This window comes from Sminthopsis crassicaudata, chromosome 6 (assembly GCF_048593235.1).
Source record: "Sminthopsis crassicaudata isolate SCR6 chromosome 6, ASM4859323v1, whole genome shotgun sequence".
Lineage (NCBI taxonomy): Eukaryota > Metazoa > Chordata > Mammalia > Dasyuromorphia > Dasyuridae > Sminthopsis > Sminthopsis crassicaudata.
In genome coordinates, this window is record NC_133622.1 from 177,865,974 (window position 1) to 177,886,459 (window position 20,486).

The 20,486-nt window shown below is 39.6% G+C and overlaps 1 protein-coding gene across 7 annotated transcripts in view; it reads right to left on the reverse strand.

The window, feature by feature from the left end:
• The window catches only part of NRG1 (neuregulin 1), an 888,216-nt gene that overhangs the window by 212,240 nt on the left and 655,490 nt on the right, over nt 1–20,486 (reverse strand). Inside the window, exon 1 of one of the 7 annotated variants that reach the window (XM_074275399.1) lies at nt 767–1,438. The exons of the other annotated variants lie outside the window; for them this stretch is intronic. Within the exon in view, the coding sequence (XP_074131500.1) occupies nt 767–854 (88 nt within the window). The 5' untranslated portion in view covers nt 855–1,438. Of the gene's footprint in view, nt 1–766; nt 1,439–20,486 lie in introns of those variants that run through there. 7 annotated transcript variants of the gene reach the window in all.

Consider the following 20,486-nt stretch of genomic DNA (forward strand, 5'->3'; position numbering starts at 1 on the left):
CCAAGAGACCCTCCGCGCCCTAGAGCCGACATCAAGTCACAGTTGTCCTTTCCCTTCCTCTCCATCCCTGACACATACAGACATCCTGCTGGGGAATCAGTCCACTTCCATTCGTCCCAAGCCTACTCTCGGACTCTGGGCAACCTCTTCCGGATGGCTCCACTAGGTGGCAGCCGGCGCCCGTCCAATGGGTTTCACCATCTCCTCCACACTATTCCCTCAATATCTCCAGAGGCCTGATTTCAGGGCTCGGGTTCCACTAGGAACCGTTCAAGAGAAAATGCTGCATTCAAGTAGGGGGAGGCTGTAAAACTACAGACCAGAAGCGAGCGGCGCCGAGCCTTTGGTTCTAACTACCTGCCTACCTTCCCTGGGCCTCAGTTTCTAAAGACGGGAAATGGGTCGGTCCCCGACCGGTCCTTTCCAGTTCTTAGTGCTTGGATCTTGAGCTGGAGAGGTGGAGGGCAGCCAGGTAAGGGAGAGCTCGGGCTAGGGACCCCTAAGTCCGCCCTCGCCCTTTTGCCTGCCCCACGCCCACACCGGCCGCAGAAAGGAAGAGATGGAGACAGCTCCAGGTTTCAGGATGCGCTGCTGTCCCCGCGGCTTCTACAACCTGCCCGCTGCCGGCTCGCTAGATTGGGCTGGGTTCTCTGGGGAATGCAGGGTGGGACCCAATGGGAGTAAAGCGAAGACAGGAGAAGAGAAGAGAAGGGAAGAGAGGAAAGGAGAGAGGCGGAGAGGGGGCGTCTCTGGGGTCGGCACTCACCGCCCTCCGGGGGCGCAGTCTTCTGGCCCGAGCCTCGTTCCTTCTTTTTGCCTCTCCCCCTGGCCTTGCCATCCTTCTTCTCGGACATCTCGGTAGTGGGCGCTTGGAGATCCCTGGCTATACTGGCGTTTAATGGAGCCTGCTGTCGGGAGGCTTTTGGCGTCTCTTTCCCGCAGGCGCGCCGCAACTTTCTGGCCCCTCGGGCGCCCCGGTCGAAGTTGGTGGCTGGGGGATGCGCGGCGAGTCCCGAGGGTCTCTTGCTAGATGGAGTTGCCAAGGACTTCGGGGGGTCCCGGAGGGTCTCGGGGGAAGACAGTCAGATGGACAGAGATCAACAGCGTGCCCGGGGCGGAGGGTGCGTGTGGGTCACCTGGCCAGTGCGCCGCGCCGCGCCGATCCTCTCCAGCGCTCTCCGCCTGGGACTCGGATTTGCCCTTCCAACGCGCTCGGAGACCCCACTCGTCGACACTGAACGCGGAGCTCGCGAGGAGGAAGGTGGACTACGACCACGACTAAGGGGAGGAGGAGACTCTAAGAAGGGAGAGTGGACAGGCAGAAGGACAAGCAGGAAAGCAGACCCGAGACTCTCCGCTTACTCTCTGCCCAGGCCCATCGTCGTGACTGCGCTGCCGCTGTTTTCGCCGCCGGCCGGAGAGCGAAGACCTAAGGAGTTGCTGAAAGTTTGAGGGGAACTCCTTGCCTGCCCTTTTCATTGCCCCGCCAACCACCCACCTCTCGCCAGCAGGTTGGACGACACGCCGCGCCTCCCCTCCTCATCCCTCCCCTTCCCCTGACTCTGCCCCTCCCCCTGCTGCGCCCCTCCCCCTCCACACCACACCCCCCAGTCCCAGCCTGGAGCCGCGGAGGCGGCGCTGTTAGGCTCTCCGACCCCCGGGAGCGACCAGGACTTCGTGCTCGCGGCTAGGGGCTGGGGCCCAGCTCTCGTGGGAAGGAGGGAGGGCAGCATTTGGGCCGGCCGGGCCGAGGAGACCCCTCTTAGGCGGCTGCCAGGGACAGCGCCCTCGCCGCGCGGGGAAGGGAGGCTGACTCCAGGGCTGCGATTGGCCGCCGCAGCTGTAATTCGAAACTTTACAGCTGCTGGGGACCTCGGAGGCCACCTAGCCCAAGGATCCCCCTCATTTGTACAAATGGAGAGACTGAGTCCCCAGAGCGGGGAAGGCACTTGTTCGCAGTGTGTGGCAGAACCCAAATCCGGGGACTCCGGCAAGGATGCCAGAGCTGCCCACCTCCCACTGCCCCGCAGGGAGCTCGGAAGGTAGAAGGCAAAGCCCAGAGGTTCCCCGGAGGGCGAAGGCAGGAGTCCCGGGACTCAGCCTCTCCCGCGGTCTCTAGCCTCTCTTCTCACTCTTCCTTTCTAGCCCAGCGTCTTTTATCTCTTCCTCTGTCTCTACTGCTGTTTATTGTTTCGCTAGGTATGCGTCCGTATCTATGACTCTGACTCTACCTCTCCGTCTCTACCTCCCTGGTTAACTAACGGCTCGCTCCCGAGTCCCCGGGCTGCTCAGCGGGCGCCCCCCTGTGGGGCATATGTGGCTCGGGGAGCTCCTACGGGCTCCTGAGAGAGGGGACAGTAAAGTCTTTACATTGACGCTTGGCAGGACTCAGGTAGGGAGATTTTCTGGATCCCGAATGGGAAAGTCCCTTTACTTCCTGTCCTGGGCTCCGCCCGGGCGGACACTCCCTCCCTTCCTCCCTCCTTTCTCACCTGAGGGCAACAGAGAAAGTGCCAGGCCCCGGGAATGCAGGGGAAAGGTGAGCACTCTCCGCTCTGAGCTCGCTCGGAGCTCTGACGGCGCGAGCCTTAGGGCAGGAGGCGGGAGGTCTGGAGCCGCTCCCTGCTACGTTTCTAAACCAACTTGCTTCCTAGCGCACCAGTGGGCATCCCTTTGGAAAAGTCCTGCACGGCGCTGTTCCCCCGCTGGCCTGCAAACCAGAGGCACTCCGGGGAAATCCTGGAAGCGTGCGACTGTCCAGGGAGCTGTCCTCTGGGACCACCCGATTGCCTGACGAGGGTCTCCTCCCTGAACATGCATGAAGGACCAACTGTGAATGTTTCTGAGACTTTGAAGGAAAGTGAAGCCCTTGTCCAGTAGCTTGGTGTTCATTTCTCTTTTCCAAATCAAGTGTTCTGTAGGTGAGCCTGCAGAGGGATTGTAGTGAGAGCTGAAGACCCCTACACTATTCCTATCTCCTCTCGGAGCTTCCAAGAAAGAATCTGGGATCAGAGAATCTCCTAACTCGAAATGAAATTCAGTTTGCAAGTGCTTTCCTCATTCTTGCCTCTTCCCGGGTGGGGACATTTGATGGGCAGTGAGGTGGGAGAGATGCAGAAACAAGGCCCAAAGAAAGGGGACTAGGACAACCTGCCGGCCCATCATCAACCAGTGCCCACCTAATTTAGGAGTTGAGGAAGACACAACCACAAGCAGCATCTGTGTCCGGGATGGGATAATATGGGAATGGAGGGAGCAGTGATGTGAAATTACTAGAAGGAACTAAAGAAGAAAAATCCATATTTAATTGTGTAAGAAAGCAAACTGGTCTACATGGCCCAGACTCTTACCTCCAACAAAATTTGGAAAGAAGGAATAATCTGCCACATTCATACTTGGAAGGCTTCTAAGAAGGAAAACAAGATCCGCTCATATTTTTTTTTTTAAAATCCAAGAAAACCAATTCATATTTGAGTATACTTCCTCCCTTTTACAAATTAGGTATTCCTCATTTCCTAGCCTCTGCTGTCAACACTAATTGAATCATCACCCAAGCTTACAAAGATAGACCAATCTTGTATTGAGATTTTTTTTTTTTTTTTTTTTTTTTTTTTTTTTTTTTTGGAGGATCAGAAATCTTTTGTAGGGTCTTCTGGCTACACAAAACAAAAACAAACCAAAAAAATGAGGGTCAGAATTAAGTCCTATTATGTAAGACAATTTTTTTTTCCAAGTTAAATTTGGATACTTAATAAAGATAAAGCCCCGGTGGGTAAGTTTCCCCTGGTTTAAACCCTCTCTGCAGTATTGCCTTTATTTGGCAGTATTAAATTAAAAAGGCTTGACAGCCAAATTTCCTCTGACATCCTTCCAGGAGACTCTGAATGTGAATTTCACTGGGTCATAAAGACAGCAAAGGCAGAGAAAGGAAAATGTCTATTTTATGAATCTGACTGGAGAGTGAGCATTTGAATATTCCACAGAGACGGGAATGTTAAACCAAATCCTGGAAGTTGGCTGAAATACTTTAGCTCTCCCAGAAGGGGCCACTGCTTCGCAAGCAGGAAACAGCCTGCAAGAGGGAGGGGGCCCCTGCCAGCCCCACAGTGCCTTGTTCAGACCTGAGACAATGGAACTAAGCTTTGGGGCTCCTACTCTGCATGTGTTACCCAGAGTCCAGTCCCTCCAAGTTGGGTGGAAGATGGCCTTCTGCCACATTCACAGTGGAAGGATTGTAAGAAGGAAAGATCTAGGCAAATCCAAGAAGCACACACACACACACACACACACACACACACACACACAAAATCAATTCATATTTAAGTACTTAACTATACGTGGTTTTGTTCCAGGTCCAGGACATTACCTAAAGAGCTATTTTAGTTTTCAGAATATGGTTATTAACCCTTAACAATACTGGTTTGGGGTTAGAGGGCACATCTCTGAATTATGTGGCAGCTTTTAATTGGAAAGTAATGGAGAGAAACTTCACTGGCTTGGTTAAAGGAAGCAACACTTCCAATGAACTGCTAAACACTTCAAAGTGGAATGGAAATAGCAAAGTGGAAGGTAGCAAGCTTTGCATCACTGGAAGCTTTTGAGGAAAGACCAGATGGGCATTTGTCAGAGAAGTTGTAGAGAAGATTCCCATCTAGGACTAAAACAGATCAGGTGACCTTGAGGCTGTTCCAGGGCAGAGACTCTTGGCTGTACTCTTTGCTGGGAATTTACTAATGAGGAAGTACTTTCAAAGAGAGATGGCCAACTGAAACCCATAGCAACACCTTAACACAATCAAAATCTGGACCTCTACTGAAAAAAACTTTGTGAAATCTACCAGAATTATGGTTCTTATTCTGAAAAAAACAGAGCTTGTCAAAAAAATTACAATCAACTAACACTTATGTCTTAATCACCTATTGTGAGCCAGATATTCAGGGTATTATGGATACAAAGGAGCCTTCAGGGAACTGGGGAAACAATATGTTCTCATGTAATCATATACAAATTAAAAATACAAAATGGATTTTTTAAATGTTAGGTATTTTTGAAGGGGGGAATAGCACTAGCAATTGAGAAACAGAAATGGCTTTATGTAAAAGGGATGACTTCAATTTAAAAAAAAAATAGTTTTTATTTACCAGATATTTGCATGGGTAATTTTACAACATTGACAATTGCCAAACCATTGTTCCAATTTTTCCCCTCCTTCCCCCCCCCCTCCATGGCAGGTCGACTAATACATGTTAAATATGTTAGAGTATAAATTAACTACAATATATGTATGCATGACCAAACAGTTGTTTTGCTGTACAAAAAGAATTGGACTTTGAAATAGTGTACATTTAGCCTGTGAAGGAAATCCAAAATGCAGGTGGACAAAATTAGAGGGATTGGAAATTCTATGCAGTGGTTCATAGTCATTTCCCAGAATTCTCTCACTGAGTGTATCTGGTTCAGTTCATTACTGCTCTATTGGAACTGATTTGGTTCATCTCATTGTTGAAGAGAGCCACGTCCATCAGAATTGATCATCATATAGTATTGTTGTTGAAGTATATAATGATCTCCTGGTCCTGCTCATTTCACTCAGCATCAGTTCATATAAGTCTCTCCAGGCCTTTCTGAAATCATCCTGTTGGTCATTTCTTACAGAACAATAATATTGCATAATATTCATATACCACAATTTATTCAGCCATTCTCCAACTGATGGTCTTCCACTCAGTTTCCAGTTTCTGGCCACTACAAAGAGGGCTGCCACAAACATTCTTGCACATACAGGTCCCTTTCCCTTCTTTAAGATCTCTTTGGGATACAAACTCAGTAGCAACGCTGCTGGATCAAAGGGTATGCACAGTTTGATAACTTTTTGAGCATAGTTCCAAATTGCTCTCCAGAATGGCTGGATGTATTCACAGTTCCACCAACAATGTATCAGTGTCCCTGTTTTCCCACATCCCCTCCAACATTTTGCATTACCTAGCCAATCTGACAGGTATGTAGTGGTATCTCAGAGTTGTCTTGATTTGCATTTCTCTGATTATTAATGATTTGAAGCATCTTTTCATATGACTAGAAATAGTTTCAATTTCTTTATCCGAGAATTGAGATGACTTCAATTTTAAAGGAAACTAGAGATTCCAAATGGTATAGATAATGAGGGCATATTCCTGGAGAGAAGGTATGCAAAAGTATAGCAATGAGGTGGGAAATGGAGTGCCATGTGAGGAAGAGCAAGAAGGTCAGTTTAGCTGGACCAAAGTACATAAAAGGAATGAATATTGAGGCTGAAAAGGAAGTTGAAGCAATGTTATAAGAGGGATCAATTGTAAAGGTAGTAAGGAGCTACTGGAGTTTATTGAGCAAGGGTAGGACTTAGTCAATTTGTTTTTTAAGCAAATCACTTTGTGTAGAAATTGGATTGTGAAAAGGAGAAATCTGAGGCAGAGCCACCAATTAGGAGGTTGGTGAAAAAATTTAGGTAAGATGAGATCTTGAACTTTGATTTTGATCACTGAAATAAGAGATGAGAGAATAGATGGGGGAGATATAATGGGAGTAGGATGGGCAGTGCAGCCGATTGACTATGAGTGTGAGAATGAGAGAAGGATCACACCACATCGAAGAATCTGGGTGACTACTTTCAATTGAAATAAGAAGCTTTGGGATGGGAAAGACAATTAGTTCAGTTTCTGACAAATGGGTTGAAAAAGCTTATATAACATCTACTATGAAGCACCTAATATACAGTTGGCAAGGCAGGATTAGCTCTCTGGAGATGGATGGTGGATGTGTAGGTCTAAGCATCATTCTCTCATTAAAGATGACTAATGGTCAAACTAGATCTTGAATGCAGATGTCTGGACTCCAAGTCCAATAAATCATCCTCTAGAGGAATGTGGCATAGTAGGAAAAAAATAGCAAAGAACTAAACCCAAAGAAAGAAAATCCTTGTGATATGGAGAAATAGTGATGAAAAGTGATCATTTGCTACCACCTTATTTTACAGATGAAGAAACTAAGACCTAGACAAGAATGATTTGCTTAAGACCCTATGCTGACTCCAATCCAAGCATGCTTCCCACTGTAGCCTATGGCTGCAAAAGGAGAGGGAGAATGGGAAAGCAAGCATAATCTTTGTGTACCAAGATAAAACTGGGTATAGATCTTAAGGGTCTTGTAAGAAGCTTTCAAGGATACTGCTGTTTTGAATGAACCCAAGTTTCTTCCAGACACAAAAATCCAGATTGTTAGAACCATCATTCTCCTGGGGAATATTCTCTGGATGTAAATCATGGAATACTATAATCTTAAAAGAATTCAAGGAATGGGTGACCCAAAGGCAGGGGAGGAAAGGAGTCATAAGGTGAGTATTAAGGGCTGACTCATGCACAGCAATGACACCTATAGTTGGGAAAAGAAGGTATCATTAGGTTGGGAGAGTGAAGGTGAACAGATAGATGGACAGATTCTGGGTTGCCATGAAATATTAATCATATGACATCCTGCCACATTTATGGTTTTACCTGTTTTTTTTTAGCATTTCCTTTTCAGTTATATTCAACAAATATTTATTAAGCACTGACTGTGCATGTACAAGGTAAGATGGATACAAAGACAAATTGCCTTCAAGCAGCCTTCCTCCTATTGGGGTCGAGGCAGGAAAATAGCACCTTTACACTGATATGTTTATATAAATTAAATTGAATGATAATTTAATTGGAAGGGGGAAAGAATATTCACAATTATGGCAGCGGTTCTTAAAAGATATGCCCACATAGTTGCTGTGAATTTCTGTTGATTTCAATGAATAACATGGTAATTAAATGAACTTACAATTAAATACATATGTTCAAGTCCTGTATAATATGTTGGTATTTCTCAAGCAAAGAATAATGGGAGGGGGGGAGAAGCTAGGTAGTTGGTATAGTGAACAAAGTGCCAGATCCAGAGTCTAGAAGACCTAAGTACAAATCTGACTTCAGACACTGCGGGACCCTAGACAAGCTATGTAACCTCTGCTTGTTTAAATTTCCTCATTTGTAAAATGGAAATAAAACAGAGTTCAACTTAGTTCAACAGAGTTCAAATGAAGTAAAAAAATTGTAAGGTACTTATCACAGTTCCTGGCATATAGTAAGTGCTATGTAAATGTTTACTATCATTATTTTTATTGTTAATATTGTGCTGTGAGAAAAAGAAAATGGGTGCTCAGTAATGGCTTTGTGTAGAAGTTGGACCAAATTCAGTCTTTAAGGGAGCTCAGAACTCTAGGACTGAAGTAAGAACAGAATGCATTCTAGTCATAGGAAACAGCCTTTGCAAAAACCTAGAAGTTTTGTTTAACTATTAATGATGAATCAGTCCATTAATATTTAACCCTTAATGATGAGCTTGCAAAGTTTACAAGAATGAAAGTCATTGGAAACATCTGTTTTCTTTATCAATGGATTGATCAAGAATTAGATATGAATTTATACTTGAAATTCTATATTTTAATGTTCGTGGAATAAAAACTTTTTTTAATCTAAAAAAAATGCAATGACAGCTATACACTCTGAAATAAATTCCTCTTAGAATGACAACTTCCAAAGAATAATTTGTTTTGCCTAATTTACAGACTGTTTCACAGGCTTATACATTGAGTTATCCCAAAGACAATTCTTATTTTGAATGCTTTCCCTTCTTTTTTTTAACCTCTAAAAGGCAGAATGGAGAAAAACCCATTCTTAAAGCTAGAAAAACATGGGTGCAAGTCATGCCTATAATAAGCTCTGAGTGTTCCAGACAACTCTACCATTATCAAGTGGCAACATGCACTGGCAGAAGGTTTTTCCTTACTTGAGAGGTTCTTATAGTAAAAAGCATCATAAGCCTAGATCATCTCCCCTATGCATGAAGGTCACAGTATATCTATTGTAAGCAGCATAATCAAAGATCAAAGTCTATAGAGCCTTTGAGCAGGAGTGATAATTTCATGTGTGTGTTACAAATTATTTTATGAAATGCTACTACTACTGTCCCCTAATTTGGATTCAGAAACATTATACCCTGAATTCAGATGACTGCTAAAGAACACTTCTGATCAGGCTCAGTGGCTCAGCTAGAGCATGATCAAAAGAGTGCACACATAAAAATTACATGTTTTTAAAACATGAAAAATGTTTTGCATGACTTCATATGTATAATAAGTATCATATTTCCTGCCTTCTCAATGGGTAGGGAAAAGGGAGGAGAAAAGGAAAGAATTCAGAACAACAAATAAAAAGTTTTTAAAAAGAATAAAGTTACTTTTTTAAAAAAGTGGGCCCAACACCCTATAACAAGATGAGGGCGAAATGAGTTCATGATTAAGACATGAAGAGTATTAAGACATGAAGATACTATAAGCAAATTAGAAGAACAAAGAGAATCCACCTCAGATCTGTGGAGAAGGAAGGAATTTATGGCCAAAGAATAACTAGAGTACAGTATGAAACGCAAAATGAATAACTTGGATTATGTTAAATTAAAAAGTTTTATACAAATAAAATCAATACAGACAAGATTAGAAGAGAAGCAGAAAACTGGAGGGAGAGGGAAATCTTTACTTCCGAAAATTCTGATAAATGTCTCATTTCTAAAATATATAGAGAATTTACTCAAATTTATAAGAATACAAGCCATTCTCCAATTGATATTCAAAGAATGTGAACAATTTTCAGATGAAGAAATTAAAACCATTTCTAATCATGAAAAAAAGCTCTAAATCACTATTGATCAGAAAAATGCAAATTAAGTCAACTCTGAGGTATCACTTTTCAGATTGGCTAGGATGATAGGAAAAATAATGATGAAAGTTAGAGAGGATTGAGAGAACTGGGATATTAATAAATTATTGGTGGAGTTGTGAACTGATCCAATCATTCTGGAGAGCAATTTGGAACTATGCCTAAAGAGCTATCTAACTGTGCTTTTCTCCAGCAGTGTCTCTACTGTACCCATATTCGAAAGAGATCATAAAAAAGGGAAAAGGATCTGCATGTGCAAAAATGTTGGTGGTAGCCTTTTTAGTAGTAACAAGGAACTGAGTGAATGCCCATCAGTTGGAGAATGGCTGAATAAATTATGGTATATGAATGTTATGGAATATTATTGTTCTAGAAGAAATGGTAAGCAGAATGATTTCAGAAAGACTTGGAGAGACTTAAATAAACTGATACTAAGTGAAGTGAGTAGAACCAAGAGAACATTGTACACAGCAACAAGATTATGTGACAATCAATTCTGATGGATGTGGCTCTTTTCAATAACAAGATGATTCAGGCCAATTCCAATAAACTTGTGATGGAGAGAACCATTTGCAGACAGAAAAAGGACTGTGGGGACTGGCTATATCTTTTCACTTTTTTAATTATTGTTTGCTTACATTTTGTTTTCTTTCTCAATTTTTTCCTTTTTGATCTGATTTTTCTTATGCAGCATAACTGTGGAAATATGAATAGAAGAATTGTATATGTTTAACATATATTGGATCGCTTGCTCTCTATGGGAGGGAATGGGGGAAGGGAGAAAAATTTGGAACACAAAGTTTTGCAAGAGTGAATGTTGAAAATTATCTTTGCTCATATTTTGATGTTTAAAAGAGCCATGTCCATCAGAATTTATTTTCATATAATCTTGCTGTTGTGGTGTACAATGATCTCCTGGTTCTACTCACTTCACTTAATATCAATTCATGTTAAGTCTCTTCAGGCCTTTCTGAAATCATCCTGCTGACCATTTCTTATAGAACAACAATAGTCATAACATTCATATATAATAATTTATTTGTCTATTTTCCAACTGATGGGTATCCATTCCATTTCCAGTTCCTTGCTACTACAAAAAGGATTAAATAACAGCTCTTTAAGTGATGGTAAAGAATTAGAAATTATTACTAGAGAATGGCTGAACAAGTTGTGTATATGATTGTGATGGAATACTATTGTTCTATAAGAAATAATGAATAGTATATTCACAGAAAAATCTGGAAATATTTGCATGAACTGATGCAAAGTGAAATGAGCAAGATCTGGAGAACATTGTACACAGTAACAGCAATATTGTATTATGATATATTGTGAATAACTTGACTATTCTCAGCAGTACAATGATTCAAGACATTTCTGTAGGACTTAATGATGAAAGGTGCTATCTATCTCCAGAGAAAGAATTAGTAGAGCCCAAATTATTTTCTTTATTTTTCTTGTGGGTTTTGTGTGTGTGTGTGTGTGTGTGTGTGTGTGTGTGTTTTGGGGGGCTATATTTTCTTTCACAACATGACTTACATGGAAATGAGTTTTGCATGACTATACATGTATAACCTATGTTAAATTGCTTGGAAGTCAAGATTTGAAGAAAGAAGGAATTACAGGAAAAAATAAAATATTATCTTTTTTTAAAGGGGGCCTACAAAACCTGTTCCTTGTTCTTTCAGTGACTAGGGACTATCACAGTGACTGGGCATTGATTTCAAGGGTTCACCCACATATCACAGATACTTCCCCCTGGAAAAGCTAAGCTATATTGTTACCAGGGTCATGTCCAAGATGAAGTCCTGAGAGAGGTTAGCATAGTGTTGGACATAGGGTCAAAGGACCTATCTCTGCCTTTACTCTCTGGCATCAGTCTTATCTCTTTTTTGGATCTTGAATCCTCTTGTTTCTATCAGAAAGTCCTCCAGAAAATTGAAAATAGAAAGAAAGATCCCATGGGTGTCAAAATATTCATAGAAAATACTTTGTGGCAAGACAATATAGATGCTAAGTGTTTGGGGTATGATTAAATATACTGCTAGATGAAATGGACAATTATTGGGCCAAAAGAAGCAGCATATATTAGAGGAAAATGAGTTAGTCTCTGAGTTAGGAAGGCCTGGGTTCAAGTTTGGCTTCTGACACATATTGGCTGGAAGGCCCAAGACAAGTTAAATGCTCTCTCAGTCCTCCAGTCAGCCTTCTAAGAATTTACTTTGCATAGCAGCTGAAAGTTTATCATGGAAAGATTAGAACTACTTTTTCTACATTGATGAAATCTCAGGCCATGGGTGAAATTATTACATCATTACAAATGACTAATATGAAGATTTCAGAGAAAATAAGCAGTCTAATATTAACTCATGCAGAGAGAAATAAACACAATCTGGGGGATAATATACACAATGACTACAATAATTTAAATAGAAAGAACTGAAAAGAAAACCAGACTAGACTTATTTCTAGAAAATAGTTAATTCAGGGTAGAATGCCAAGATAACAGAGTAAATATAGGTACTCACCTGAACTCTCCCCCAAATCCATTTAAGTACCTTTAAATAAATTATAGAGTTTAAAATTTCCACAAAAACAATTTTCCAGATCACAAACAACTTAAGAGATTGGAAGGAAAGGTCTGTTGTGAGAGAAGAGCATGGTCCAGTGCAGGATGAGTCAGCACAGATTGGAACCCAGCAAACCAGAAGGAGACATTAGGGCAACTGAGTCAGTGGCATCTGTGGCAATTTCCAGATTTCTCAGTCAACATAAAGTAAAGGGATAAGACAAGAGGTCAGAAGGAGATTTACAGGGATCCCTTTGCTGGCCTCAGAGGCAGGAGTCTATTGTATTGCCTATATTTGAATCTCAGTTGCAGTCCTGAGTCTTAGATCTTAGTGGAAGGAGGTACACTAGCACAGCAGAATTTGCAACTGCAGGAAAGCAGGGATCCTGGTCACAGTTCCAGGTCTGAAAAGAGTGCTTCGGATTACTCACAAACCAGGGTATAGTGCAGGAGAGAAGTAAATACACCTCTCCCTAGATTATATCACCTTAGAAGAGCCAAAGGCTTAAAGTCCCCAGAATACTTCTGAAAACTGTTGATATAAATACAGCTGATGTAAAATAGGCTTGTGTGTCTACATCTAGGCCAACAGTGAACATGGGCTCATACAATGAAACCTAAGAATCACAAAAAAAGTGAAGTTTTGGATAGTGTCTCCTCCACTTTGGAATAAGAAGAGTTAAAAGTGAAGAAATGGGCTGAAAAATGAGCAAACAAGAGAAAAAAATTCTGACCATAGAAAGTTACTAGGGTAACAAGGAAGATCAAAACACACATGCAGCATAAGGCAGCAAAATCAAAATTCCTATCCCCAAAGACTCAAACAAAAATATGGTTTGTCTCGGGTCATGGAAGAGCTCAAAAAGAATTTTTAAAATATAGTAATCGAGTAGAAGAAAAATTGAGAAGAGAAATGAGAGTGATGCAAGACAGCTTGGTAAAAGAAGTACACAAAAATACTGAGGAAAATAATACTTTAAAAAACAGAATAGGCCAAATGATAAAAAAGATACAAAAATCTAATGAAGAAAAGAATGCATGGAACAGCAGAATTAATCAAATGGGAAAAGATAAACAAAAATTTACTGAAGAGAAGAACTCCTTTAAAAATTTAATTAGCCAAATGGAAAAAGAGATAAAAAAGCTCCCTGAAGAAAATAATTCCTAAAAAGTTAAAATTGAGCAAGTGGAAGCTCATGACTTTATGAGATATCAAGAAATAATTAAACAAAACAAAAAGAATGAAAAATCAAAGAAATTGTGAAATATCTCATAGGGGAAAAAAACTGAAGGAAAATAGATTCAAGAGACATAATTTAAGAATTATTGGATTACCTGAAGATCATGATTAAAAAATGAGCCCCAAAATGTTTGTATTGGCCAGTTTTGTATTAGCAAGGAACTGAAAACTGAATGAATGCCCCTCAATTGAAGAATGACTGAATAAGTTATGGTATGAATATTTTATGGAACATTATTGTTCTATAAGAAATGATCAGCAAGATGATTTCAAAAAGGTTTAGAGAGACTGAACTGATGATAAGTGAAATAAGTAGAACTAACAGAACAGTGACCCAGCAACAGCATGATTATATGATGATCAATTCTGATGGACATGGCTCTTTTCAACAGCGAGATGATTCGGGACAGTTCCAGTGATCTAATGATGGAGAGAGCTATCTGCACCCCAAGAGACTACTGTGGGAACTGAGTGTGTATCACAACATAGTATTTTTGCTTTTTTGTTGCTGTTTTCTTGCATTTTGTTTTCTTTTTCATTTTTTTTCCCTTTTTGATCTGATTTTTCTTGTACAGCATGCTAGTTATGGAAATATGTATAGAAGAATTGCACGTTTAACATATATTGGATTACTTGCTGTCTAGGGAAGGAGGTGGGAAGAAAAGATGGAGAGAAATATTTGAAACAAGATTTTGCAAGGTTGAATGTCAAAAACAAGCTATGCATTTGTTTTGAAAATAAAAAACTTTATTAAAAAATAACCTAGCTATCATCTTTCAAGAAATTTTCAAGGAAAACTGTCCCAATATTCTAAAACCAGAAGGTGCAATAGAAATTGAAAGAATCCACCAATTACCTCCTAAAAGATCCCAAAATGAAAACTCTCAGGAATATTATAGCCTAATTCCAGACCTTCTATTGCAAGGAGCAATGAAAAAGAAACAATTAAAAGATCATGGAGCCATAGTCAGGATAACACAAGATTTAACTATTTCTACATTAAAAGAATTGGATGGCTTGGGATATGGTATTCCTAAGAGCAAAAAATTACAATTAAGGATCACCTACCTAGCAATATTGAATATATCCTTTTGGATAAAATGAATATTCAGTGACATAGAGGTCTTTCAAACATTCCTGATGAAAAGCCTGGAGCAGAATATAAAATTTAACTTTCAAAGGCAAGATGCAAAAAAAAAAAATAGCATAAAAGGGTAAATAGGAAAGAGGACTCACAAGAGGGGTTCAATGAGGTTGACCTGTTTATATTCCTCCATGGAAATTAATGTTTAAAAGATCTAAAAACTTTCTTATTATTAGGACAGTTAGAAGGAGTATAAATAGATAGGAAGCAAAGATGTGAGTTGAATGTGATGGTTTGATTTTTTTAGAAAAAAATTAAGGGTTAATAAAGAAGAATACTCTGGAATAAGAAGAAAGGGAGATATAGAATGGAGTAAATTATCTGAAATAAAAGAACTCTGATTACTTTGGAAAGGCTGGGGGAAATTTATATAAACTGATGCCAAGGGAAACAAGCAGAACCAAGAAAACATTGCACACAGCAACTTTGTGTAATAATCAACTATGACAGACTTGGTTATTTTCAGAGGTTAAATGATCCAAGGCAATCTTAATAAATTTTGAATGAAAAATGCCATTCACATCCAGAGAGAGAACTATAGAGACTAAATATAAATCAGCACATGCTTTGTTCACTTTTTTCTTTTTCTTGTTTTTTTCCCCTCTTTTGGTTTTTCCCTTTTGTTCTGATTTGTTTCTCCCAAAATGATTCATAATAAAATTGCTAAAATTATTTTTACATGTGATTTGGAAAAATAAAATGTTAAATAAGATAAAAAGAGATTAAAAAAGAAAAAGGACCTTCATGTACAAAAAATATTTATAGCAACATTTTTAATGGTAACAAAGAATTGGAAATGAAGGAGATGTCTATCAATTGGGGAATGATTGAAAAAGTTTTTGTATATAATTGAGATGGAATAATATTTTCTTTTAAGAAATGGTGAACAGGATGCTCTCAGAAAAAAAAATATGAAAAGACTTACATGCACTGATACAAAGTGAAATGAGCAGAACCTGAACAACATTGTACACAGTAACAGCAAGGTTGTATTATGATTTTCCTACAAATAACTTGGCTATTTTCAGCAATAGGATGATCCAAGACAATTCCGTAAGATTTATAATGAAAGGTGCTATCCATCTCCAGGGAAAAAACTCATACAGCATGAATGCCAATAAATGATACTTTTTCTTCCTTTATTTTTCTTATGTGGTTTTTTTGTCTGTGTTTTCTTTCACAGAATGGCTTACATAGAAATGTGTTTTGCATGACTACATATGTATAACCTATATCAAATTGCTTGGCTTTTCCATAACGGGGGATGGGGAAGAAGGGAGAGAATTTGGAACTCAAAATTAGAAAAAAAAATATTAAAATGGTTTTTTGCATGGAACTGGGGGAAAATAAAATATTAAATAAGATTTTTTTAAAAAGAATAGATAAACTATGTTACCAAAGATATTTTAAATGTAATATTAACAACTTGAGATTTCTTTTTAGAGTTGACTGGACTTTATATAATGGTATCATACTTCCTGGAGTAGGTGGTCATAGGTTCAAATGCTGATTTAGATACACACTATTCATGTGACCTTGAAGAAGCCATCTGTGCCTCAGTTCCCTTATAAGCAAAATAGTATAAAGATGGGAGTGGAGGCTTGAATAGATGACTGACCACTAAGACCCCTTCCAGCTCTAGGTATGTTATCTTGTTGTATAAAGTATGTATCAAGATTAAATTGGCTAATAGGAAACAACCCATGGACCATGCTCAGAGTTGCCATTTTTATTTCTGGGTGATAATGTGACAGATTGGGGGCCTGCTTCCTTTTATATGAAAGGATTTTGTATTCTGGTAGAGTATGTCAGATTGCAAGTAATCTCTTGGTCATATTGAACATAATACCAAGACTTTAAATACCAGGGGAAAAAGTATTAGTTGCAGTCCAGGGTCATAATAACTACCCATTGAACCTAGTATTGGGTGGGGGTGGGGACTCAACTAGACAAACTTGCACTTGGGTCAGGTCCTGGGTGTTCTATTTTGTATTTATTCATTGGTGAGCTTAGAAGAACAAACATACTAAAATGTTTATGTCCAGAAGGGAAAGATATAAGAAGTCCATATAGTGAGTATGCTTAGTGAAAAGTAAATGGACTTTAGCCTGTAGCTTGTTTGTTTGTTGTTTAGTTTTCTTTCAATAAGCCTAGCTTATTGTGAATCTCTTACATTTAATATTTCCTTACAGATTCATATTTTACAACTTCATGTCCACTGCTTTTCTTGGAAGTAAGGTCCTTGATCATTTCATTAGCCATTTCATTGATCTTTCCAGCACATTAATAGAACTCCAGACCAGAAGATTCCATACAAGGGAGGAATCCTCCTTTCACATTGCCCTTTCATTTATATTGGTCCCATCTCATTAATTATTATGGCATAGTCAGAATATTTCTTCCTTCCATTGTCATTTTAGAGTCTTCTTCTACCACCATCATTCACTAATTTCTCTCCTTTGAGGTTCATTCTATCAAAGTTTGTCTCCAACAAAGATTCTGGTAGTGGTTATCTACTGACCTCCAGAATACTTTCTTTCCTTTCTCAGTGAATTCAGTCCCTAGCTCACATTTTTTCCTTCTCCAACTCCTGCCCTTATACTAGGAGACTTCACTTTAGACAGAGAGACAGATAGCTAGATATCTAAATAGCTAGATAGATGGATGGATAGATGGATGGATGGATATATAAGTAGACAGGAAGGTGGGTAGGTAGATAGATGGATGGATACAAAGAGATGATGTATAAATAGGTAGAAGGATAGGTAGATAGATAGAGATAGATAGATATTCCCTGAAATATCCTAACTCCACAGTTTGTCAACTTATTTGTTTCCCATGACCTAGTCCTATACCTTACTTCAGCTATCTTGAGAGATGGTTATACCTTTGACCTTGCCATTACTCATATTTGTTCCCCTTCAGGAACTCTGAAATTATTTTTTCTAATTATATGATTTTGTCATTTTACCTTTTCCTTTTTCTTATGACCTCTACAACTGTTCTTCCTCTTGTGATTCCGAGATCATCTCAGAATATATTCCTCTCCTTTTTCAAACTCATAAAGGGGAACTATTTCAACTCTTTATTCTTTTCTTCTTGAGTCCTTTGCCTATTGCCAGTATTGTCCTGCCAAGCCTGATCCCACCACATGCTGTTTTCATTCAATATTCATATGTTATTAAACCAAACTCGAGAAAAATCACAAAAATGAATAGAGAAGGCTCAATTTAAAAAAGTATGTTGCATAACCTCAATTGGGTCTTCATTGTGGCAAAAAAAATCTTTTTTCTCTTCCCTGATTGATTCAATATCCCACACCCTGTGGTGGACTTCTTTGACATTTCTAACCCTAAGTCCTTTTCATGCCTTTGCAAATTTCCTGTGACTTCCCCAAGCTTTTTTCAGTTTCATTGAAAATTATTGGGATTATTTATCAAGAAGTCCCTCTTCTTCCTTATCAACTCCCTTTTCTTTCTTCTTGGTCATCTCATATAACTGAAATGCCTTCTCCTAATGTCTCCTCCTTCAGCTATCTCACATGAAGAGGAGCACATGTTTCATGACAACAAATTTGTACACATGCATACATGATCCTAGATTGCTCCTTCTATTATCCCACTCTAGATTTATCTTTTCTATAAAAATAAGTTCCCTATTACTATGGAGAGTGCCCTTGTCACCAAAGTTCTCAACTTAAATTCTCTTTTTTTTCTTGATTCTGCTCTTTTTCACCCAGATCCAATCTGTTGCCATGCCAATCTTCTACCTTTAAAGGGATACTGCAGATATTGCCCTTTTCCCCTCTGACTCTGTGCTATCCTGGTATGGGTTCTCATATCTACATGCCTTCACTAGTATAGGATCTTCGTTCTCTTCCCTGTCTCAAGTCTTTGATACTCCAGTGCTTTCTTTTATTGTTGTTATTGAGTTATTTGAGTCATGTCCAACTCTTCATGATCCTATTTGGACAAAATACTGGAGTGGTTTCCTTCTTCAGATCACTTTATAGATGAGGAAACTGAGGCAGAGTTATATGACTAGCCCATTGTCCATTACTCAGCTATCAAAGTGATTTCCCTAAAGCACAGGTTTCACTATGTTATTGCCCTAATTAACAGATTCCAGTGGCTTTGTGATGGCTCCAGGTCAAATATAAAATCTCCTGTTCACCTTTCAAAGCCTTTTCAGTCAGTCCCTTCCTATATTTCTTTATACCCTAGTCCTTACCATGTATTCTCCAATGTCATGGCTTTGATGTTCTTGCTTTTCACAGCACCAGACCTTCAGCCTCCTGATTCTAGACATTTTTATTGTCTCTGCCCCATGCTTAGAATTTTCCTCCTCCTCATCTCTTCCTCCTGGCTTCCTTAGCTTCCTTCAACCCTCATCTAACATCCCAAGTTTGGCAAGAAACTTTGCTTTGCTTTTCATTAGTGCCTTCCCTCTGAGATTATCTCTCTCTCTCTCTCTCTCTCTCTCTCTCTCTCTCTCTCTCTCTCTCTCTCTCTTACATCCACACACACACACACACACACACATGTATGTATTTATATTTTTGGATTTATATACACATGTGTTTATATTTGGGTTTATATCCATGTATATGTATGCCTTTTCATACATAGCTTTTTATGTGATGTTATTCTCTCTCCCACATTAGATTTTCAGCTTCTTGAGGGCAGGGACTGCCTTTGCCTTTCTATGTAGAGGCAATTGATGGTATAGGGGATAGAGCCCTGGGCCAGGAATCATGAAGACCTGAGTTCAAATCCAGCCTAAGACACTAGCTATGTAACACTGAGGCAGTCACTTAATATCTGCTTACCTCAGTTTCCTCAACTGCAAAATGACTAATAGGATCTACTTCATAAAATTGTTGTGAAAATCAAATGAAATAATATTTGTAAAGTGTTTAGCACAATGTTTGGCACATAGTAATCATTATATAAAATCTTCTTAACTCCTTCCCTTCCCTTCATATCCCCAGCACTTGTGACTACTAAATTCCTATTAACTTGACTTATAAATTGAATACCTTATTACTGGGGCAGCTAGTTGGTGCAGTGGAGAGAGCAGAAGCCCTGAAGTCAGGAGAACCTGAGTTCAAATCTGACTTCAGACACTTAGCACTTCCTAGCTGTATGACCCTGGGCAAGTCACTTAACCCCAACTGCCTCAGCAAAAAACAACAACAAAACAAAAACAAACAAACAAACAAAAAACAACAACAAAAAAAAAACTTATTATTCTTTTTCTTTTGATTAAACTCTAGCTGTGAGCCCTCATCTAAGGTATAAGTAAAATTGCCTAAGTTTTAATGAGCCAAAAATGTTGTGGGGGAGGGGGGAAGAGAGCTTAGCCCCCTTTTGTTTAGAGAGCAGACTCTCTTAAAGCTGAACCTTGGCCCAAGTATAGAATTGGGAGTGGCTCCAGTAGCCTAACCCCTTTTTGGTTTGAGCAGCATGTCTTTCTCTTTATCTACCCATTAGTCTCAAGACTGAACTTTTAGGAAAAAAACAACACTAGATTTTCTTCAACCTCACTTGTATTAACTCATTTATATTAAGTCAATTGTTTTATGATGATAGTTTTTGTGGCTTGTATCCTGATTACATACAATATCCAAACAATGTGGTCTGAGGAAAGATTGAATCCTGCAAGACAGTGCTTATTTGACTGATAATGACGTCCTTAAATAGTACCATATGAATCAACTGTGTGGTTCCTTTTGTTTATATATGTACATTAAAATGTACC